The 23,574-nt window shown below is 53.5% G+C and overlaps 4 protein-coding genes across 4 annotated transcripts; 3 read left to right on the top strand and 1 right to left on the bottom strand.

Annotated features, from left to right (window-relative positions):
* Positions 1 to 12: 12 nt before the first annotated feature.
* CKM354_000002900 (uncharacterized protein) lies at positions 13 to 1,002 on the top strand (the record flags this gene model as incomplete). The annotated part of the gene is made up of 2 exons (XM_044795110.1): positions 13 to 458; positions 528 to 1,002. 2 exons carry the CDS (start codon positions 13 to 15, stop codon positions 1,000 to 1,002), a joined length of 921 nt encoding a protein of 306 aa, XP_044651045.1.
* Positions 1,003 to 1,854: 852 nt separating this feature from the next.
* Positions 1,855 to 2,755, top strand: CKM354_000002800 (uncharacterized protein; the record flags this gene model as incomplete). Its single annotated transcript, XM_044795109.1, has 2 exons — positions 1,855 to 2,154; positions 2,234 to 2,755. The coding sequence occupies 2 exons, from the start codon at positions 1,855 to 1,857 to the stop codon at positions 2,753 to 2,755; spliced, it is 822 nt and encodes a 273-aa protein (XP_044651044.1).
* A 13,014-nt stretch (positions 2,756 to 15,769) lies between these two features.
* Positions 15,770 to 17,437, bottom strand: CKM354_000002700 (uncharacterized protein; the record flags this gene model as incomplete). Its single annotated transcript, XM_044795108.1, has 7 exons — positions 15,770 to 16,077; positions 16,131 to 16,211; positions 16,271 to 16,448; positions 16,509 to 16,700; positions 16,752 to 17,059; positions 17,117 to 17,258; positions 17,315 to 17,437. The coding sequence occupies 7 exons, from the start codon at positions 17,435 to 17,437 to the stop codon at positions 15,770 to 15,772; spliced, it is 1,332 nt and encodes a 443-aa protein (XP_044651043.1).
* A 689-nt stretch (positions 17,438 to 18,126) lies between these two features.
* Positions 18,127 to 20,188, top strand: CKM354_000002600 (uncharacterized protein; the record flags this gene model as incomplete). The annotated part of the gene is made up of 2 exons (XM_044795107.1): positions 18,127 to 18,834; positions 18,893 to 20,188. 2 exons carry the CDS (start codon positions 18,127 to 18,129, stop codon positions 20,186 to 20,188), a joined length of 2,004 nt encoding a protein of 667 aa, XP_044651042.1.
* Between the last annotated feature and the right edge of the window lie 3,386 nt (positions 20,189 to 23,574).

Raw genomic sequence — 23,574 nt, 5'->3', positions numbered from 1 at the left:
GCGACATGCGACATGCGCCTCTTCTTGCTGCCCGTATCCACCAGACGGACCCTCATCTACTGCGAACGCGTCCAGGAAGCTGCCACGGGAGCCGGAACAAAACCGCCGTTGCAAGAGCGCATCATCACCAAGGCAGCGACGACATGGGCGAACTGGGAGAAAGCTGAAAAGGGCTGGCAGAAGCAGACGACCGTCTACGCCAACAAGCTGTTCCGGCGCATTCCATTCGAGGAATGGGGTCTCAAAACCATCCCGCCTGCAACCAAGCAGCGCATTGCAGATATCGATCAAGGCAATCTGCAAGTTGAATGCCTATATCCTGGTGCCTTCCTGAACGGCAGCAAGGTGCCCGAGATTCTGAAGAGACTGGCAACGGAACGACAGGGACTCCACAGAAAGAGGATATGGCAGTCAATAGCTTTGATGCCAGTCGTGGCGCCCTTTGCCTTGGTCCCCGTGTAAGACACATGTAGCACCGTGGCTGAAGAGCTAGGCGCGTAGCGACGACAATGGCTGACGTGAGACAGTATTCCCAATCTCCCATTCTTCTACCTGGTGTGGAGGGCGTGGTCGCATTACAAAGCTCTCTACGGCGGTAGACTGCTCGAACACCTCGTCGCACACAACCACATCAAAATCGCTCCCTCTGCGCAAATGGACCAGCTTTACGCCGCTGGTCTGATCTCCCCGAGTCGAGAGGCCACCCGCGGCGCTCCGCAACCCAACACCGAGGAGATCAAGAAGATCGCAGACGTAGTCGAGGCGCAGACACAGAACGGGACAGAAGATGCCATGCTCCTGCAAAAGTGGAATGGCAAGTTGCTGGCAGAAGGTTTCAAGCTTCCGGAAATGGAGATAGAGATCGAGCGCGCAGTCGAGCAGGTCGAGCAAGCTATCAAGGAAAGCAAACTTGAAGGTGATCTCCAGGCCAAGAAAGAGGAGCTTCAAGAAGTGATCGAGAAGAAGACGCCAAATGTACAGGTGAAAGAGACGAAGCAATGATACACGACCGCCGGCATGAGGGTAATGGTTGGAAGCATGAGACGATAGACGACACATTGGATATACATGGCAATACCACACTCGATCGATACCCAGCACTGTACCGAGAATAATGGACCTCGCTTGCTGGATGCGATCATTTTCATACGCATGGCTGGAGATTCACGAGCTTGCTACCAGCTGTCAGCATGGACGGCGGAAAAAGATAGCCACGGCAAGCGCGAGACGAGTGAGACCGCAACAAAAATCGGCCGCGAAACTGTAACTCCATCAAAGACCTTCCTCGTTCCTGGCGCACGTGCAAACGCGGCGTCTTGGCTCTTGGTTCACAGAAACATGTGCAGATCCCACGCGTCCCGCGCTGCACGATGTGGCGTCGAGTGAGGTGCACTTCGCAGCAGCTCTGTTGGAGCTGTGCAGTACCAAGCCAGCCGCATCATCCAGAACCCCGCGTCCCGCGCGAGCTTGCGAGAACATTGCCGTTATTCCCACAATTCCCACTATGCCAGGGCAGAACAACGCCATCTTGCACTCCGCCGCATTGTGGATCAGCGGGCGATCTAACGACTCTACATGCCGCTGTCAAGGTGCAATGTCGATTGGATCAGCAGGTCAGACATGACTGGGCAGAATGCCTCGGAAGAGGATTCATGGTAAGCTATATTTCTTAGTTGTTCCTCATCCGTTGACCTCACCTCTTCTTACTCTCCTCCCTTCTCTATTACCCCACTCAGGTAAAGCCATCTTGCAGCAGTTCGATTGCTTCTACGCGACTGTCGCAAACGCAAGACTCGATTGCAAGGTTCACGAAGTTGAAACATCCCCACGCCCAAACTCGAAAGCGGCGACACAATGCCAGGACGACTACAAGATCGAATTGCCATCATCACAGGTTCCTCCTCGGGCATAGGTCGCCAAACAGCTTTTCTCTTCGTGAAAGAAGGAGCCAAGGTCGTATGCGCAGACCTGCAGCCTGGGACATGGCGTGAAGATGCTGCGCAGAACGGAGAGTCAGATGGTCCTACGCATGAGCGTATCACAAAAGAAGGCGGGAGTGCCATCTTCGTCAAAACCGACGTATCAAAGCCAGAAGATGTGGAAGCTTTGGTGGCAACTGCAGTGAAAGAGTATGGAAGACTGGACATCATGATCGTAAGTCGACCATTCTCCAGAACACCTTTGGAAAACATCAAGCTGGCCAGAATGAAGAAGAAATACTGACTTGGGCCAGAACAACGCCGGCTTCGCCCTCGAATCCCGCAACCCCCAACCCATCTGGGACATGCCCCTCGACGTCCTCGACAAAATGATCCCCGTCAACATCAACGGCGTCTACTACGGAATCAAATACGCTTCTAAACAAATGATCACTCAAGAACCCCTCCAACCTTCTGGCGACCGCGGATGGATCCTGAACGCCGCTTCTGTCTACGGTCTCGTCGGTAGCGCTCACGCTTCTGTTTATTGTACGACGAAAGGTGCGGTGGCGAATCTCACAAGAGCTGCCGCGTTGGATTGTGCGCCGTATCGGGTTCATGTCAATGCGGTTAATCCGGGGTATGTGCATAGTCATATGACGGATCCGTTGTTTGCGGCGCCGGAGGTTTTGAAGGATATTGAGCCGCTGCATCCTTTTAGAGGACTGGGCAGGCCGGAGGATATTGCGAAGGCGTATCTGTTTTTGGCGAGTGATGATGCGCAGTGGATGAGTGGGGTGAATATGAATGTTGATGGAGGGTTTTTGGCGAGGTAGGAGATGGACGAGAGAGGAGGCTGGTAAACGTGTTCTTCTGAACGGGCAAGTTTATGCGTTGGTTACGAGGAGTGGGTTAACATAGCGAACAATCCATTCACGATCACGACACGTATTCGCGGCTCTCGTTGCAGTTGGGAGCGTTTCTAGAAGGCGACGCTGATAATGGGGCGCAGCATGTACTTACTACAGGTGCAGCGGAGTACTGCATACAGCGCAGTGCAGGTTTCGCCGCTATCAAACGCACATCGGTCTATCAGCCTGCTCTGTTTGCATGAGAGGGGTTCTGCAGGTGAGTACGTCCTTCACCTTTCTGCCCTTTCGGTTTACAGCGCAAAAGACTTACAATTGTCGGACTTCGCAAGGCCGCAACCAATAAGTTAGCTTGCTCTTGTGCGGGACAGTCCATTTGGAGTACAGTTCGTACCAGGACGCAATCATCATGGCGCTTGAAAAAATATATACCTCTGCATAGGCACTTTGGTCCTCTACTGCTTATGCTCGATTCCGACCACAGGTCTTTTGCTAATGGAAATGCATAACTACCACAGAGTGTCAGATCATCATCGACAGGCGACAGGCACAGCGCAGAATGGACTGTCCACAGACACTGCAGCGACGGATCAGAGCTTTCCGCCTGACGAAGAACAGCCCGGTTCCAGCATCCAGGTAGAGAATACTGCTGACGATACGCAATCGGTCCCAGACCAGCTTCACCAGGAAACAAGTACAGCTGGAAACGAATCTGTCACCAGAAATGCAGCGACAGACCAACGCTCGGCGCAAGAGGAGGACCATTTTGGGCCCAATCCTGAGGCGGACGACGCTACGGATAAAGAAGACAGCTCGAAGACAACACTGATGGGGAAGTCATCCACTCCCAGCAAGATCCGCAATCGCAAGGTTATCTGGTGCTCTGTTTGGTGGAGAGCGTTCTTGGCGGCTGGTTTTCTGATCATGGCAACTGTAGCGTCGTTCGTCACATTGGCTCCCTATCAAGGACATCCCCTGCCTGATTGGCCGTACAATATCACCATCGGCGCCCTTCTCTCCATATACTCTGTCGTACTCAGAGGTACCGCAACATTCTTGCTCGCAGAAGGTCTCTCCCACTTGAAATGGCGATGGTTCGGGAAACACGAAAGGCCACTGCACGGTCTCTCTTTGCACGACGAAGCTGCGCAAGGTCCCATTGGTGCTGTAACGCTGCTCTGGAGACTTCGCTTTCTGCCGAGCACCTGGCAGTGGCTTGGATGTTTACTCCTACCAATTACTCTTTTGGCTGGGCCTTTCACACAACAGGCCCTACAGTACGCTTCCTGCAGTGTGCTGGCCGATTCATCCACTCCTCAATACACAATCCCGCGGAACTCTTTCTTTTTGTCTGGTGCCTATCGTTACGACAGCTTCCAGCTCGACCTGGCACAGCAAGTTTCGATCAATACTGGAATAAACGGCCCCAGTCACGTCGACGTAAAGTGCGAGACTGGAAATTGTACTTCGAAATCAATATACTCGTCCATTGGCTTTTGTGCTAGATGCGAGGATTAGAGTTACTACGCTAACTTTTAGAAGCTAAAACTCTTATCTTAAGCTCAAATTTGGCCTACGGATCTTTACCGATTACTAGGGTAAGTTATAAATTATTAGACGACCTTATAGAACAATAGATTCGTAATAGTAATTGTCCGATATTAGCGCTTATAAATCCGCGGCGTAACTACTATCTTAAGCTAGAATAAGAAGTCTAGGTCGAGTTAAATAAGGCTCTATATAATATAGATCCTCGCCTGCGAAGACCGATTGCACGCCTCCACGCGGCCGCAGGCGGAAACAGGCGGTCGAGCTCGCAACTCGACCGTGCTGGCAAAGTGCACGGCATGGTGGAGCGGAGTGGTGGAGTGCGAAATCCGGTGCGGTTTCGCCAAGACTACTCCGAACAGAGGACTACCACCGAAATGGTTTTGAAAACCATCCGACGACGACCTACCTGCGTTAGAAACAGGTCCGCTTAATCGTGAGCGTGCGAAAGAGCCGCGGAACTCCTAGGCGTCGATAGGACACCTCTGGTGTATGGGAGGAATCCTCAGCTGAGGGTATTTGGAGCCAAAAGGACAACAAGTCACCCAATATGCAGTCTCTGGATCCGAACCACCTACCTCTGGAAGGCTTTGAGGGGACTCGGAGAGCGTACGCGTTGTTAAGGCCGGAAGCAGATGCGTTATGCACTTGGAAGAGCCGAGGTGAAAGAGCTAGAAGGGAGGCGTTAGTTGGCGGGCAATGGAGCTCGGAGTAACGCTACGAAGCCCGTAGGGGCCTGTCGATTGCTCAGGTGCGAGTAGGAGGGTTTTGCCCGGGGCACAGCCTTACAAAGAAGGACACCTAGTCCAGCAGTCACCTAGAAGAGCTCGGAAACTTAGGAAGGCCCACATAGAGAAGCAGGCAAAGGAGACACAGAGAGGCGAGCCGAAGGGAAGACTCGAGGCAAGAAGGAGGGGGTGCAAGGCGTGAGGAGGCGAGGAGGAGGCGATACATTGGTTAGTGGGTGGAAACGCAAGAGCACTGCTGCCTGGCTAGGAGTAGACGCTCGAGCAAGCCTGCGAGACATGGCCGGCCATAGCCAAAGAGATGCGGTATGGTAACGCGAAGGGAGTCATTCTCCTGGGGCGTGGTGGGCAATGGCAGCGACTGAGACACTGTCTGCTCAGCCCGAGAGGACGGACGCGCATGTCGGTCTTGGAAGAGAGGCGACCGGTCTTCAGTTCGCTGAAGTCCGAAAGAGCATAACCAAGGCTTAAGGAGCAAACAGTATATGGAGCGTAGGGTAGGGGCTTTGGCCTGGGGCCTCTCCCTCGAAGCGATAAAGGCGCAGAGGTGTCCCTAAGCGGGAAAGCGTGGGCAGACTTTGTCTACCTGCCTTACATAAGTTTGTAGGAACGAGTGTAATTATATGCTGCTGCAGGCAACTGGAGAAAGCCCATCAAAAGTGTGAGCAATGGGCAAAAAGACACGGTGCAGAATTTGCACCACAGAAATACCAGCTTATCCACTTCACCAGGAGCAGGAAGCACAACCTTAAGGCCACAGTCCAGATCCAAGGATTTGATGGGGAACCACTGCCCTCACTCAGGCTCCTTGGGGTATGGGTAGACACCAAACTCAAGTGGGGCCCACACATCAAGAAAGCAGCAGAGAAGGGGGCCAACCAGATGCAATCACTCCAAAGACTGTGCAAATCCACATGGGGAGCATCCTTCCAGAGAGCAAGACACCTGTACACAGCAGTTGTCAGACCAGCCATTACATTTGGCTGCCAAGTCTGGTCCAACCCAGAAGGCACACAAGGCTACTGCAGAAACCTCACCAAACCCATTGAGAAGATCCAGAGAGAGGCAATGAAGAACATCACAGGAGCATACAGGTCAGTTGCAACAGCAGTCCTGGAAAAAGAAGCAAACATTGCCCCCCTTCACCTGTACACCCAGGACCTGGCCAGACAGGCAGCCAAGAAACAGGACAACCAGCCTGCATACCAATACATCAAAAACAGGTGCAGGGAGATCAGAAGACAGGCACAAGCAGGGAGGAGAACAAGGCACCCTGCTGCACCAACCCAAACCAGGCAGGAGGAAATCCTCCAACTGGTACAGGGCCAAGAGACCACAATGCAGACACACCTGGGTCACAAGGCATGGTGGGCAAAACACCAGTGGAACAGGAAGTGGGAGAGAGAAAAGGAAGGGAGGAGAACCAGAGCAGGAGGAGAACAGCCACCTGCATGGGCAACCACCACCTCCTCCACTGTAGGACTAGCTCTGCACAAAGGGCTCACCAGACCAGAGAGCACAATGGTCACACTCCTCAGAACAGGGCACATTGGGATGAGGCAATACCTCGCGAAGAGGAGAGTCCCAGGTTACACACCAGACTGTGACTGCGGGCAGGGACATGAAACACCGAAGCATGTATGCATGTTCTGCCCGAGATGGGCAGAGAGGAGACACCTCCTATTCCAAGCAGGGGGATCTACAAACTGGAAGGACTTAGCAAACACAAAGAGGGGACTACATGCAACAGCAAAGTGGCTTATCCAGGAAGGGGTCCTAGAACAGTTCTCGCTAGCAGGGAAAGAGGACTAGGAGGAGAGGAGGAGAGAAGAAGGGAAAGATAGGACCTGGTGAGAGGAGGACTCGCTAGATACCTAGTATTGTCCGAAGGAAAAACAGAGGCAAAGGAAGCGGCTACGCAGGCTGCAGAGTAAAAGGAAGGCGAGGGTTTTTCGAAGGCTTTTCCCTCGGTCGAAATCTAAAGAGCGTGCTGCTTACTCTAGTATTAAAGAGGTAGACCGGCGTATAAGAATTATCTATCTATCTAATATAGATCCTCTTAAGTATATACGTACTTTTAATATTAAATCCGTACCTATACTCTATAGGATATAGATCGTATCTCTATGTCACGGGCTGGGCCCGTAGACATAAGACTGCCTGGACGCCGGCGGAAGATAGTAACACCGGTCCCGGCTCACGTGCGCGGGAAGCACGGGAGCGCCTGCACACTTGTACGCTCGAAGAGAGAAGGCTCTCCGGTGCTCTCTTCGAGCTACGTCCTGTCAATTCGGGCTACCTATATGGTAGCGCAGAGCACCTGAGCCCTGTCCGTAGCAACTGTACCTGTGTCAACCATACCTATCTTCCTGCTAGCCTCCTCCCGTGACACTACGTAGCTCCTACCTTTAGGTATGGCTGTCGACCGCCCTCTACCTCCGTTCCTCCCGGAAACCGAGTCTCAGTTCTCTGAGCATGCCGCTACCCACCCGTCCCTCTGGTACGCCTATTTCCAGTCCGCCTACCGCTATATCGACGAACACGATAACGGCCAGGATAAGCTCGCGAACGAGCTTGTCCGCGAACAAATCCGCGCTTCCGAGACCCAAGAAGCCCTCCAGTCCGCCCGTACTGAAATCTCTCAACTACGTGCCGTTATCGACTTCCAGAAGAGCTCGTATGAAGAGAAGGAAACGAAATTCCGCGAGGAACTGCTCTTAGCAAAGATAGAGGTCGAGAGAGCCCTCCAACTCGCCCAACCTATCGTACAAACCCCGCCGTCCCTACCTGCCGACACGCGCGCTAAGAAGAGCGCAGATCCTACTCCGCGAACGACTCCGCCTACTCCTGCCGCACCTACCGAGTCTAGCCAGCGATCTGAGAAGCTACCCGACCCAGAGAAGTTTACCGGCGACCGCAAGGACCTCCGCCGCTTTGTCTCTCAGATACACGAAAAGATGTTCGTAAACTGCGACCGCTTTGCAACGCCCCAGTCTCGTATATCCTACGTAACAAGCCGCCTCTCTGGGATTCCTTACTCTCAGATCCTACCGTATATTAAGGACGGGATCTGTCAACTTCCAGACTACCAGAACGTTCTTCAGATTCTCGACAACGCCTATGGAGACCCGAACCGTGTTAATAATGCCCGCGCCGACCTGTTCCGCTTCCGCCAAACTAATAAGGACTTTGCTGCCTTCTTCGCCGAGTTTCAACGCCTAGGACTAGAGGCTGAGATGACCGAGGAATCTCTCTCGACGCTCCTCGAACAAGCCGTTTCGAACGAGATTAAACAGATGCTCGTCCATAGTCCTCCACCGACGCGAGAGTACCTCAAGCTCGCCGCACACTTGCAAGGCCTCGAGAACCGTCGCCGGTACTACAACCAAACCCCTGCTATCCCGAACCCCCGCACCTTACGACCGACTACTCCGCCTGCTGCCCGTAACGAGAAAACCTACGCCGCTGCTATTAAAGAGAGGTCGCCCGATCCTATGGACCTCGACCGGTTTAAGAGGAACCAGAGGACAGACAAAGAAACCGGAAACTGCTTCCGCTGCCACAAGCCAGGCCACCAGGTGAAACACTGCACCGAACCGGACACCCGCCCTTCCTGGAAACAGTTTAGCGACGAGCAACGACGCGCAGAGAAGCGGCGGGCTAACGAGACCACCCGCACCGCTTCACCCCCCTCCTCTCGAGGACGATCTCCCCCGCAGTTACCTCTTGCCCGTAGTCCGTCTCCGAACACGTCGGAAAAAGGCGTACGCTTGGTAACAGTCGCTACCCGGCGTTAAGTGTGCGCGAGGCCTTACCTGCCCCCGCAACTAGCTACCGACCCTGCGTTCTACCCGACGTTGTTCGGAGTAAGAAGCATTGTTTACCCTCTGAATTGTCTTCTGGATCCCCGCCTACTGCTCCTAACCCTCTAAAGAGAGAGGCTTTCCGTATTTCTGCTACAGCGCTTAGGGTGCCACATAAGTTTGACCGCTCCGTTTCCCCAAAGGTTCAGTTTACTACCACCGTTAACGGCTCTGAAATCTCCGACTACGCCCTACTAGATACCGGCTGCGAGGCTTATGGCCTTATCGACCTGCAGTGGGCTACTGAGGTAGGCCTACCTATCCAGACTCTCGAGAAAGAGGTCTATATGTTGCCTGTCGACGACCAGGAGGGAGAACGCGAGTTCGCTCTTAAGTACGGCACAGTCTGCGCCCTGCGAATCGGCGAACATACCGAAAAAAATGTTGTCTTTCGCCTTACGAAGCTAGGCGGCTGCCCGATGATTCTTGGCTATCCTTGGATGGAAGGCCATAGCGTGAATCTTAGCCCCGCTAACGCTACTCTATTATTTGACAGCCCGTACTGCCAGTCACACTGTAACGTCTCACTAGTCCCCGCTAAGGTTAAGGTCTATACCCGGAAGGTCCCCCGTTTAGCTACCCGGAGGAAGAATAAACTCGTCGACGTCTGTAATATCTCCTTTCGAACCGCAAGCCTCTATGCTGCACCGAAGTACCAGAGGAAAGGCTACCGCCTCTGCTATACGACGATCGAGGACCTGCAGTCGATATTTACCTCCGAAGAGAAAGCCGATATCGAAGGACAGCTGCCCGAGTGCCTCCGCGACTTTAGCTCTGTGTTTTCTCCGAAGCTAGCCGACCAGCTTCCTCCACACCGCCCGTACGACCACGATATTAAGCTAAAAGAGGGCGCTGAACCGCCATTCGGCCCCCTCTACGGGATGTCTCGAGATGAACTACAAGCCTTAAAGGAGTGGCTCGACGAGAACCTCAAAAAGGGCTTTATTCGACCAAGCTCCTCCCCAGTCGCCTCACCTGTCCTGTTCGTTAAAAAGCCCGGGGGTGGCCTACGACTCTGTGTAGACTACCGCGCGATAAATGAGCTTACGGTTAAGGACCGATACCCGCTCCCGCTAACGACCGAGACTCTAAATAATCTTAGCGGCATGAAGTACTTCACAAAGATCGACATTATCTCTGCGTTTAATAATGTCCGTATGAAAGAAGGGCAAGAATATCTTACTGCCTTCCGGACCCGTTTCGGACTATTTGAAAGCCTCGTTATGCCTTTCGGACTCACCGGCGCGCCGGGAACCTTTCAGCGGTTTATTAACGACACTCTGCGCGAATTCCTCGACCAGTTCTGCTCTGCTTACCTTGACGATATCCTGATTTACAGCCGGACCCGAGAAGAACACGAAAAACACGTCCGGGCTGTCCTGCAAAAGCTGCACGATGCGGGTCTTTACGCAAAGCTATCGAAGTGCGAGTTTTTCCAACACGAGACTAAGTTCCTAGGGATGATCGTTGGCCAAAACGGCATCCGGATGGACCCCGAAAAGATCCAGACAATCCAGAACTGGCCCGAACCGAAGAATGTTACCGACGTCCAGTCCTACCTAGGGTTTGCGAATTTCTACCGCCGCTTTATACGGAACTTCTCGAAAATCTGCCAGCCGCTCACAGCTCTTACGCGTAAAGACACTCCGTTCGCCTGGACTCCCGCTTGCCAGAAAGCCTTCGACGACCTAAAGCAAGCCTTCGTAGAAGGCCCGATACTCGCCCCGTTCGATTGGACTAAGGAAGTTATCGTCGAAACCGACGCCTCCGACTACGTGTCCGCCGGGATCCTCTCCCAATACGATAACGAAGGAATACTACGACCTATCGCCTTTTTCTCAAAGAAGCATAGCCCTGCCGAATGTAACTACGAGATCTACGATAAAGAGCTGCTTGCTATTATCCGCTGTTTCGAAGAGTGGCGCCCTGAGCTCGAGGGAGCCGAACACCCGATTAAAGTCTTGTCCGACCACAAGAATCTGGAATACTTTACGACGACAAAGCAACTTAACCGCCGTCAAGCGCGCTGGTCCGAATTCCTGTCCCGTTTCCGCTTCCAGATTACCTACCGACCAGGGAAACAAGGCCAAAAACCCGACTCTCTGACCAGGAGGTCAGGTGATCTGCCTAAAGAGGGGGATGAACGCCTACAGCACCAGAGCCAAACGATCCTAAAACGAGAAAACCTCCCTGCCCCTAGGAAACAAAAACGAGTATCGTTCTCCGACCAGGTTACGATCTATACGCTACCTACGCCGGAACCGCAGCTATACGCCTTCCCAATCCGAACAAGGGAACAGTCCCCGCCGAGGGACGCTGTTAGCGCAGTACAGATCCCCGAAGAGCTCCAGGAAACGATAAGGCAAGGATATCGAACCGACGAGACCCTCTGCGAGATAATAGACGCAATACGAGAAGGGAAAAGCCGTTACCCGACGATCCAGCTCGCGCAGTGCGAGCTACGAGAGGACCTGCTCTTCTACCGAAACCGACTCTACGTACCGAACAACGAGGAGCTTTACGACCAAGTTCTCCGCCTCTGCCACGAAACCCCAGCTGCCGGACACCCTGGAAGAGCCCGCACGTACCAGATCGTATCGAGGGATTACTACTGGCCAGGTATGAGCGCGTATATCCGCCGCTGGGTCCAGAACTGCCATGTCTGTAGTAGGATTAAGCCTAGCCGACAACGTAATCGAGGACTCCTACAACCGTTACCGACACCCGACCGTGCCTGGGATTCGATCTCGATGGACTTTATTACACACCTGCCTAAGTCCGAAGGGTTCGACGCTATCTTCGTAGTCGTCGATCGCCTTACGAAGCTACGCCACTATGTCCCATGCCTTACGACCGACGGCGCCGAAGAGATTGCTCGCCTGTTTGTTAAGAATATCTTCCGACTCCACGGGAAACCGATTAACATTGTCTCTGATCGGGACGCCAAGTTTATGTCTGACTTTTGGAAACACCTTACGCGGAAACTAAGGATTACCTGCTCCCCATCGACCGCCTACCACCCGCAGACAGATGGCCAGACCGAGAGGCTAAATGCAGTCCTCGAACAACACCTGCGTGCGTACGTTTCGTACCTACAAGACGACTGGGTAGAATGGCTACCGCTAGCGGAATTCTCAGCGAACTCAGTATTCTCCGAAACTACCGGCTTGTCTCCGTTCCTAGCTACCTACGGTTTCCAACCCCTCCTAGGAACCGAAGTCCTACAGCATACGACCGACGCCCCTGCGAGTCGAGAAGCAGAATCTTTCGTCGCAGATATGAAGGCGATTACCGACTTCCTAAAGGCCGAGACCAGCCTCGCACAGTCCCGATATGAAGAGGCTGCAAATCGGCACCGTAGCGCCTCACGCAAGTTCTCTGTTGGAGAAGAAGTCTGGCTCGACGCTAGGAATATCAAGACCCTCCGCCCTACGAAGAAACTTGACTGGAAGAACCTAGGCCCGTTCCGCATTCTTGAGGTCAAACCGTATACCTGCCGACTAGACCTGCCAGCGACGATGAAGCTGCACCCGGTGTTTAACAACGATCTGCTTACTCCTGCCGCGAACAACCCGCACGGCTATCAGCGTACGCCCCCGCCGCCGCCCGTTATCGTCGACGGGGTCGAGGAATGGGAAATCGAAGAGATCGTCGACTCGAAGGTCGACCGCCGCGGCCGCGGTGGCAAAGAACGACTGCGTTACGTAGTAAAATGGAAAGGCTACGACGTACCGACTACAGAACCTGCCGATACGATTATCGAGGATGTGCCACACCTCGTCCGGAACTTCCACCGCCGGTACCCGCTCAAACCAGCGCCCCGCCAAATGCCAATGTAAAGAGCAAAAGTCGGCACGACGTTGAGACACCGCAGGTGCTATCAACGTTACGCATAGCCCGTCGAGGGTTCGAACCTCGAGCGTCAAGCATGGCAACCGAAGAGACAGACGTTGTGTCTCTCGGCCTATACCTGTGCCCCAGACCAACTGGACGAGCTGACTAAGCACGATTCCTGCCGCAGTATAATGCCTGAAATCCGTTGGACGTTACAGACTTGCGCCAGCATACGGCTGCAGCGATAACCGCCAGAGGTTACACGAGCCCACTGGAGTCGAAGATCTTCCGCGCACCCAGACCCCGAAAAAAGTCACATGACTTCTTGGCACGCCCGCCTGCTCCGCCAACTACCCCCTCCGACCGGTCGCGACCCGAATGTACACCCAACGCCGCTGCCCCGAACCGACTCGAACGCGTAACCCCGAGGAGATTGACCTCCCCGCCGAGAATTGCCATATCTCGCCCGTCGTCGCCGGAAAAAATGTCCCGACTTTATCGCCCACCTGCACATGACCCCTGCTACGCGCCTACACCTTGAACCGCTCGAAATCCGATACTCGGTTCCTGCCCCCAACGAGGATTGAACCCGAGGCCCCAGATTCCTGCTGGACAATCATAACCACTGCACCACGGAAGCAACCTGAATTCTGAAGAGTCATATTGGATCCAAAATCCTCTGCCTGCGACCATTCAGACAAACTGACTACAGGGGTCCCCGCCGGGGGTTCCTGTAAATTGAGGGGCTGCATATGAGACTGGCCTGACCACCCAGTGACTCTAGTGCAGTAAGAGGGCCGTCCTGACCACGAAGAACTGTGTACAGTAAAGCTCCGGTGTTGTCTTTGGATCCTGTGTACTAGTCGCAGCAACGATGGTGGATTGGGTTCCTCGAGCGGGCTGTACATACCAAAGGCGATACCGTGGAAGGCTCCTGCTTGCAGGAGCTAACCTGTTTGCTCCGCTGTTGCAGAGTATCTGTCCTGTTTTGTTCCGCCCTCGGGTAAGACCCGAGGAAGAGGAGCTGCACGCTGCCTAGGAAGGGAGTGCGCTGCACTCGCCCTATTTTGAAAGAACGTGACTCGGAGCGTCACTGCTAGGAAGGGAGTAATGTCACGGGCTGGGCCCGTAGACATAAGACTGCCTGGAAGTCGGCGGAAGTTAGTAACGCCGGCCCCGGCTCACGTGCGCGGGAAGCACGGGAGCGCCTGCACACTTGTACGCTCGAAGAGAGAAAGCTCTCCCTTCCTCTCTTCGAGCTACGTCCTGTCAATTCGGGCTACCCATATGGTAGCGCAGAGCACCTGAGCCCTGTCCGTAGCAACTGTACCTGTGTCAACCATACCTACCTTCCTGCTAGCCTCCGCCCGTGACACCTACTTCTATACGAGACGATATACTTAATACGTGTCTGTTACGCGATATATAGGAGCATCTAAACTCTATAGAAACAAGCTTATCGCTTATCCCCTTAGCGAGAGCTAGCTACGAGCTCGGCGAAGATAAATATAACGGACATTAATATACGGCCTATCGAGACTCTACGACGGAGGCGTAGCTGTCTTTGCTATCACTTCGACGTAGCGCAAGATTGGGCCGCTGGCATAGCTGCAGTCTTCGCGATCTGAAACTCCAGTCCAAATACTTATCGAACCTCATCCATGCTGAGGCTGCAGCGTATCGCACTCGTCCTAAGTCGAGGCAGGATACGATCGAGGATCCAGGGAGCCGACAGTAGTCAGATTGCTGCTTCGTCATCGTGGAAGACTATCAGATCAGAAAAAGACTCGTGCCCATCCACACTGCTGTTGAAGCTCACCACTACCCGCCAAGTTCGGCAATATGATCCTCCCTTCAGCGCGGATCCCGTGAACAGAAGATACTTGAAACGCATTCAGGATCCGTCGCAATCAAGTCATCAGTGCTCCTCGATCGTGGCTCATTTCTATCAGTCCGAGGTCACTGGGCAGACCGTGTGCCTCACCCGTGTCCGCTTACTTTGCGCAGTTAGAGTGGAAGCTCAAGTTCGGGCCTGTCAAGCAAGGCAGACACCGTCTCCTTCCCAGCTACCAGGTTCATATTACACAGCGGCGGAGCTTACCCACAACGGCACTCATTTGGCAGGTCCAGGTATGAGGAGCTTGAAGTAGATTGGCGTGGATGAGCAATACGAGGTCCATGCAAGGAGATCAGCACTGGACACGAAGACATCTGGCTGCACGGACTGTGTCTCCGATTACTGTACGATGATCTATACCCGACGGCCGCGCGTAACGATACCACCAGTGGTATGCCCGATCGCACACACAAGTCTGACACGCACATTGTGGCGGCGAAGTGCTCAGACCAACATGCCATGGTACAGTCTCCGCGCTTTGCAACTTGTTGGTATTACTCATGGTTACGAGCCGAATTCTGATCTGCACGATCCGCATGCAAGTCCTGAACGTGGAAGATGTAGTTCTAGTGTACCTTTTTGCAGTCTCGTCTGCATGGGCTACCTTGCACTGATTTGAAGCTGATTAGTAAGATATGTTTCCCTATTCGCCAGGCCAAAGCTTTCGCAGGAATAGCCGCACCTGCACAGCTGCAACTCGATGCTCGTAATGATGCTCGCGAGAGGCTTGCACGCACTGCGGATCTTACATCTCCTCGATGCTCGCCACTGCTGTCCCATCCGGCTGGTGGTCCTGTTCATCCAACAGCTAGTCCGCCTGGTGTCGCCGATTGCAATCGCGGCCGTCTCATCGTTCAATCTCCTCCACTCCAATTACTTCCTGCCTCGGAATCTTTTCGTAAGGCAGGGCGAAGAGATGGTCTAACGCCCATGGGCCCATGCAATCTCTCGCCCGGCCAAGCATGGTTGACTAGTCGATTTCTTGTGGTCGAGCCACCACACAGCGTACGTCGCCACCTCGATTCGTCTCGGAGCTTCATTACGAATCGCCCACTCCCTGTGTCCAGCGTGCTGCTCGCAAACCCTGCTCTTCTCAAGCTGGCGACACTGCTTTCAAGTCCCTCTGACTGTGCCTTTCTTCCAGAGGAATAAAGTCTCCATCATCGCTATGTCGTGGGCGGGTAAAGACCTGAGTGCCTGTCTTGTCAACTCCGCTGCTGACAGCAGTCCGGCCAGAGAGCCCAGTTGATGGAGCCGTACTTGCACCTGTCGATGCCACAGTTTGGCCCATAAGCTTCGGCCAGGCGCGGCGAAGGAGATTCCGGATGCCTGGCATACAAGCGCAAACGATGGCAGTATGCAATTCTACGATCGTCCAGAACCCGGCTTGTTTGTAGTCATCTGCGATAATTGTCAGCGCAACTGCGAATGTCGTTGAAGGGAGTGGTGCTCACGTGTAAGGTTCTCGGAGTCGCCAAACCTGACCAGTAATCGGAGCCGCAAGATACTGACAATGGTGACGAAGAAACCAACGCCTGTTCGCATGGCAAAGTCAGTAAGAGAACAATCAAGTCCTTGGAACGGAAGCCCGTACCAAACATGAGCATCACCAGCAACTTCTTGCGAATGTTGAGATCCATCCTCCACAGCATTGGGATGGGGAGTCCGACAACGATGACATCGAGCACGATATTAAGTGCTGCCGCCGCCCAGGACTGGGCGTTGATGTTGTTACATGTCCCAGGGTACTCTTTGGTCCATCGAAGCCACGCCTGAGAGGTCAATGTCAGTACTGAACGCCTCGAATGAATTGACTGCAAAGCAGCACTCACCAAATTCAGAGGTCTGCACTGAATCATGGTGATCAACAGAAAGGTGATCAGGTAAGCGATGTTGAGTCCAAGCGCTCCAAACACCAGCCAGCGGAAGCGCTTTGATTGAAAGATGCGCAGGTACGTGAGCAGCATTGAGATCTTGATGATTGGCAACGCGATCACGTACATCATCTCGTCGAAGTAGTAGACCTGTGCCAGCATCAGCATCCTAACCCATGTCCCGGCCGAAGACACACTCACCTTGAGGAGCTGCGTAATATTGTCAGGATGGATCGTCCATACATCTCGTCCCATGCCGAGCTTGGCCAGGTAGCCGGACAGTACTGATATTGGGATCATCAGGATCCAGGCGAAAGTGATCACAGCATCATCCCACCAAAGGTCATTGTCGATGCGAGCGCCTCTTTCGCAGGGAAAGGTCACCTTCGAGAGCATGCGCATGAAGAAGGCTGTTGTGGCAAGCGCAGCTCCAATGTAGGTGCCGATGGGAATATCAGACACTTCGCGGACGGGTCTTTGGCACAGTGTCTCGGTGACATTCTTTGCAGCTGATTGCGGTCCGTGGTCAGCATTACTTTCAGAACGCTATAGGGTCTCCCACTCACTGAGTTGCTCACGAGGAAGGCAAGTCTCTCGAACACATCCTTCGACAATGGCAGTATTCGTCGCATTAGTGCAGCTGGCGGTCAGGTCGAGGTTACCGAGCGAGACACCAGAGGCAGCGACAGCCTGCGCCAAGCAAACACGCTGCGAGATATTAGTACAATGCACCCAGCAACCAAACCCCCGGGAACAAGACTCACCGCACATTGCGGCATCGTCTGCAGCAGCTGCAGCGCCCGAGCGAGCTGTTCCTCCTTGGTGGCATCCTGCTGACTGGCGACCAGAGCGAAAAGGTGCACGAAAAGCACCCAGAAGAGCTTCATGGTCGCAGACAGAACGGCAGCCCGTGTCGACTGCGCACGTGGAAATCGTAGTCAGTGCTACAAAGTGTGAAGAAACCGCCTGGGGAAAGAGCTCCATTCGTGCTCAACTATGTACCAAGGAAATGCGTAGCAAGATTTGCGTAGGCATGTCAATATGACTTTCTTGGTATTGCACGTCCAGTGTCAACGCTCTTCTTAGTGAGCATCCGGCTTTGCGGGAATGCAGCTAGTCTCACTCATACTCGTGGCCATTCAGCCTGAGCAGCATCAGTATGCCTACTTCTGCACTGCCACATGGGGCTCCGTTTTCGGTGAATGCCGAGCTGTCATTCCAAGGAGATGTGACAGCGCCTTTTGGACTCGGACGGGCCGGTTAGCTAAGACGCTTGTCTTATAATCCTGGCGATCGCCTACGAGCCAGACTACCAAACTTGGCCAAACTAGCAAGTGCCGGTAACTATACGCGTCCCGAATACGCCCCGAGAGATTCACCGCACTTAGTCCGCCACATAATCGTACTTAGTTGCCCAACTGCTGTCTGATGATTGAGATGAAGGAGGGGGTCCCTTATGTAGATCATCATACAGGGGCGATAGTCTATGCGTTTCTCAAGGCGGATTTAATGTCTCGCGGCGCATGGCCGTCGCTTTCATCGTGTGACATCGGCGAGCCTCTCAACCACTTTTGAGATGTTTCTGGGATACTTCACAGCAGCCCTGTCCTTGGCGACATTGGGGACTGCATTCCCACGCGTCCATGGCGACTCACATCTGCACCGCAGACAGGCAGGAAACGACACCGGCTACGAATATGTGATTGTTGGGTCTGGGCCAGGAGGAGGTCCACTTGCAGCACGCCTGGCCATTGCAGGACACAGGGTTCTACTAATCGAAGCTGGAGGTGACTTTGGAGACAACGTGAATCAGACCGTGCCAGCCCGGAACCTTCAATCAGGTGAAGATCCAAACATCAAATGGGACTACTTTGTCACCCATTACAAAGATGTCGAGCGCCAGAAGAAGGACATCAAGATGACCTATCGCCTAAGCGATGGAAGCTTCTACCACGGTCTGTACCCTCCAGAGGGGGCCGAACCACTTGGAATCCTCTACCCACGTGCCAGTGCCCTCGGCGGCTGTGCTGAGCACAATGCTGTCGTCACCACCTACCCCCACAAGAGCGACTGGACCTATCTGCAGACATTGACCGGAGACGACTCCTGGGCGCCAGAGAAGATGCGGGAATACTTCAAGAAGCTCGAGCACGCCCAATATCCAGTTGGTCCTGGCCACGGAAAAGACGGCTGGTTCCACACAAGTCTCACGGAGTTGACTTTGGTCGCCGCGGACTTCAAAGTTCTCTCGATTGTCCTTTCAGCAGCTTCGGCACTTGGCAAGGTAAGCATTGGGAGCTCAGTCCGCATTGTCTCGTGCCCTGTACTAACATTCCCCGCAGTCGGACCTCATCAGCACTGTCCTGAACACTGTCACTGGCCTTGCCAACGTCCTTCTCACCGATCTCAATGCCGACACTCCGGATCGCGATCAGCAGGAAGATCTCTTCCAGATTCCACAAGGCATCGATGCTGGCAGCTCCACTCGCAGTACTCCTCGCAAGTTGATCTTGGACACGGCAAACGCTGTCAACGAGGATGGCTCTCGAAAGTACGTGCTCGACATCAAGCTCAACACGCTCGCGACGAAGGTCCGCTTCGACAACAGCACCAAGCCTCGTGCGATTGGTGTCGAGTACCTCGAGGGCAAACAGCTCTATGGCGCAAGCGCCTACCCCACGAGTGGTGGTAGACCCGGATATGTTGCTGCGGGCAAGGAAGTGATCATCGCTGGCGGTACCTTCAACACCCCGCAGCTGCTCAAGCTCAGTGGTGTCGGGCCTCGAGAAGAGCTTGAGAGATTCGGCATCCCAGTTGTTCATGACTTGCCAGGAGTTGGTACCAACATGCAAGATCGGTACGAGATTGCCATCGTCGGGCAGGCTGAGACCAAACTCTCAATCTCCAAGGACTGTACTTTTGGATACGAAAGTACGGACCCATGTTTGGACCGCTGGCAAGAGGGCAACAGCGCTTTCGCACGAGGCCCATACGCCACGGGTGGTGTGGCTGTCGGTGTGACCAAGAAGTCATCTGGCGCCAGCGAAGACGAGGATCCAGACCTCTTCATCATTGGAGCGCCAGGTCTCTTTGGAGGATACTATCCAGGTTTCGCGTACGATGCAGTTCGTCCAGGCAATATCTGGAGCTGGCTCGCCCTCAAGGCGCACTCTCACAACAATGCTGGCACAGTCACTCTGCGCTCTGCTGACCCTCATGACGTTCCACAGATCGACTTCAACTCTTTCGACACCGGGAACACCACTGACGGAGGTGATGAGAAGGATCTGCAAGCCGCCACAGAAGGACTCATGTTCGGACGGGAGGCATTCGACAAGCTCATCCCCTTGGACGGCACCTTCACCGAGATTCAGCCAGGCCGGAATGTGACTGGGGAGGACGGACTCAAGGAATGGGCAAGGAACAATGCCTGGGGTCACCATGCCTGCTGCTCTGCTCCAATTGGCGCGGATGGCGATCCGATGGCCGTTCTAGACACCAACTTCCGTGTTCGTGGCGTCGATGGGTTGAGAGTCGTGGACGCATCAGCGTTTCCAAAGATTCCAGGGACGTTCATCGCCTTGCCAATCTACATGATCAGTGAGAAGGCGGCCGACGTGATCATCAACGGCGACTAGCTGTGAGCTGGACGAGTCACTGTTATTGCTGCGAGGAGTGGCCTGTAGATGGGAAATGTAGCACCAGAAAAGCATCTTAGATATTGTGTATTTTTAGTGGCGGCTTCCGCAATTTTTGTCTTGTATTCTGTTCCGCATTAATTTGTGCAGAGCAAAAGTCCTCGTGGTCGAGCCTGAGACTGGATGACCTGTTAGCTCAGCTGTTCTCTGTGATCACTCATCAGCCAAGGCTATTGCGCATCGCTGCGGCACTGTCTGAGGCTATGCCAGAAAGTGGATAATTTCCGCGTGGCTGAGTAATGCCTAGGGAGTCAACATGACCGTGATCGGAACAGCCGGTTTCAGCCGCAGATGCTTCGGAGAGAACCCCGAGGACGGCCTGGTGCTAGAATGGCGTCGGTGTTGGAAAGCGTCGTCGACGGGAAATCAGGAGCTGAAGACCGTGGATTCTTTCATTCGAATTCTCCGCAGCTTCGGTCAAAGGTAATTGACAACACGGACGAATTGACGCCACTTTCCCAGCGAGTCATTCACCTCATATGGTAGGCTCACTGCTACTGGTCTCCTTGGTGCAGCAATACCGGAAGGTCAAGGGTTTGGTGACTTCGACTTGTGCTAAAGTCACAACGTATTGATTGCGGGACGGAGCGAGTGCAGCTTTGATTGAAACCATTCTCCTGGACAGAAGGTCTAGGTCACATTCTCGCTTTAGTTGAAGATCGTGCCCACTGGGCATGCATGGATGCCAACCTTTGGACAGGAGTTCTCGCATTGAGATTCACGGCACTCATCGAGATCCTACCAAGGCCTGACCATGCTCATGCCTTGAATTGAACGTGTAGAGTTCAGCAGTAACGGAAATCAATTCGCAGCCCTTGTGTCACCTGAATAGCATTTCGCTGTCGTTGGAAGGCTTCCAGTCATTCGAGATCAGCCTACCAGCAGCCGTGAGCGTCGTGCAACAGAAGAGGCCTATTTCGATCTGGCTCAATCTGTAGAGTTCCATCTGTGATTGCCCTCCTTTCATTTTTTGGCATCGACCCCTCGCATTCAGTAGGTCGTCGGACCTGCTCCACATCAGCCATGGTCGAGAGAGCCTGCGGCAGAGGAAGTGCTGCTTCGTTGGCCCCGTACCTTGGAAAGTCCTTCGAGATGGCAAATTCAGAGGAAGCAGCTTGTCGAGGAGATCTGAGACTGTATCTCGTGTCACAGCCAATGACATTCCGATTTTTGGCCAAGTTCCGCAGACATAACCGGCGAGGAGGATGATGCACAGCCTTTGCTTGCATCTACATGTCCCAAGGATCCAGGTTTGCATTCAGTCGGTATTTGCTGTTCAAATCGCTGCACATACGACTATTGGACCATTTCTCGAACATGACTCTGACCTGGAATGGGCTAAGCATGCGGGGCCAGATTCGTGGAAACAGGAAGTACCACCACCAGCGTCCTGTATAGACCTCAGAGTTCCGGATGAAAGCACTGTGCAGCTCAGCGCGACCCTGCTGTCGGGCTCGTCGCTCTGTGACCTCTCCGAATTGGAACACATTGTGCATCAGTTCCACTGCATCCCGGCAGTCTTGGCGTCTTTGCGCATCAAGGTGCTCTGGATCTCGCGGTAGACACTTGACTTCCCGTAAAGCTGCGTCAAAGATATCCGTTCTCGCTCGTTGCACGCGATAGCCAATTTCGCCGGCTTCCTTGGGCTTTGACCTCACGGAAATTCTTTTGGTGCGCCGCAATGCCTCAGAGTTCACTTCAATTTCAGTTTCCAGCCATGACTGCAACTTGGCGCGTGATGAAGGAGTCGTCATGGAGGGATTGCTTTTCAAAACAAAGAGTCGTGTAGCGGCGGTCTCTATGTTTATGCGCTGCCCTTGTGCAGAGTGTGCACACAAAAAGCTAAGGAATATTTGAGCTCGAGGTCCCAGTACTGTGCTTTCCATGATGATTGTCGGTTCCAAGTAAGGTAGTTGTCGTTGATAGCAGGAACAAGTTCTGTGACGCAAAGCAAGGCAGGTGTACAACCCTGCAGATTCACGCGTCCCCGGTGGCACAACAACACGACTTGGTGACGTTTGGTAATTTGGCCAAAACAGAAACTTGGCGGGTCTCTCTCCGGCGCCTATCGCCGTATGATTGCATTGTGTTACGGAGCCGATTTGCTGCCTAAGAATTGCAAGATACGTGTGCGACCTTTACTCCCGATCCACAAGCTTCTCGATTTTGCACGCTGAAACGGAAAAGAAGCCATCAAAATAATAGAGCAGCTCGCAAAAGTCGATACAGTGCTGAGTATGGTCATCCTCCGGAGCTACAGGGCCAACGCTTCCCAGTAAACGCGTGGGTCGAGGCGACAAAACACTTCTTGGCCAAGCATAATCTCATGCCTCTGCTTGACTTTAAGGATCCCAACGTGGGAAACTCGCATCCAGTCCATAAGCGCTGTTTCCCGTCTTGCAAGCGACAGTCATCGCGATTTTGATCATACTGAACAACGGTTTTGGCAATGGCAGCCAGACCGGAGCAGTAGAGAGATGCCACCACCATCGGCTATTGTAGCGTCCATGAGTTCCAGCGAAACAATTGTACAACTCAGCACGTGCATGCTTTCGACCTCGGCGCTCGCTGGCATTTCCATACTGTAACCAGTTGTGTAGCACTTGGAGAGCATTCCGGCAATCCTGTCTTTCTTTTGCGTTCAGATCTCTTGTGATCATACCATTGCGCAGGAGATGAGACAACGAGGGCCTCAGAAGTTGTAGCCTTGATCGCCGAACGAAGAATTTGATTGCGGATATTCTCCAGGCAAAGGCGCATTCGAAGAAATTTGAGCCAGTTGCAAAGCCTCGGAACTGATTCTGTTCAGTCCGCTTAACCACGCAAGGAGCTTGGTTTGTGAGGAAGGTATCGTTATGGTTGGATCGTTCCTCAGGACAAAAATGCGCTGATTCGCGATGTCCAAATCTGCGCGCCAATTGCTTTCCGCTTGCGACAGCAAGAATGCTCGGAATGTGCGTGGGTGAGGTGCCGACGAGCCGGGTAGGACCTTCTTGGTGACCGATGCTGTTTTCTTCATAGTAGGATTTTCCGAGTCTGGACCACAGAGCGTAGATGATTTGTATGAGAATGAGAAGGAAAGCAAAGGTTCTTGGTTGCCAAAATACCAGAGTAGTCTCAACTGCATGCTTCGGTATACGCCCCTGCATTGCGGGTCTGCTGTGCAACGTCGATACGACTTTGTGACGTCTTGGAATTTACTCCAGAAAGTGCTTGGCGGGTGTGTCGCTCCTCAATCTTGAATCTGAGTCTGCCGACCAGCATTCATCCTAGTGGTAGTGAGTATGTCCGGGCGTTCGATCACGGTGGCGGACCAGTGTTAGGCG

This window comes from Cercospora kikuchii (genome assembly GCF_019650295.1).
Source record: "Cercospora kikuchii DNA, contig_00001, whole genome shotgun sequence".
NCBI classification, from domain to species: domain Eukaryota; kingdom Fungi; phylum Ascomycota; class Dothideomycetes; order Mycosphaerellales; family Mycosphaerellaceae; genus Cercospora; species Cercospora kikuchii.
This window is presented reverse-complemented; position numbering and strand designations above follow the sequence as displayed.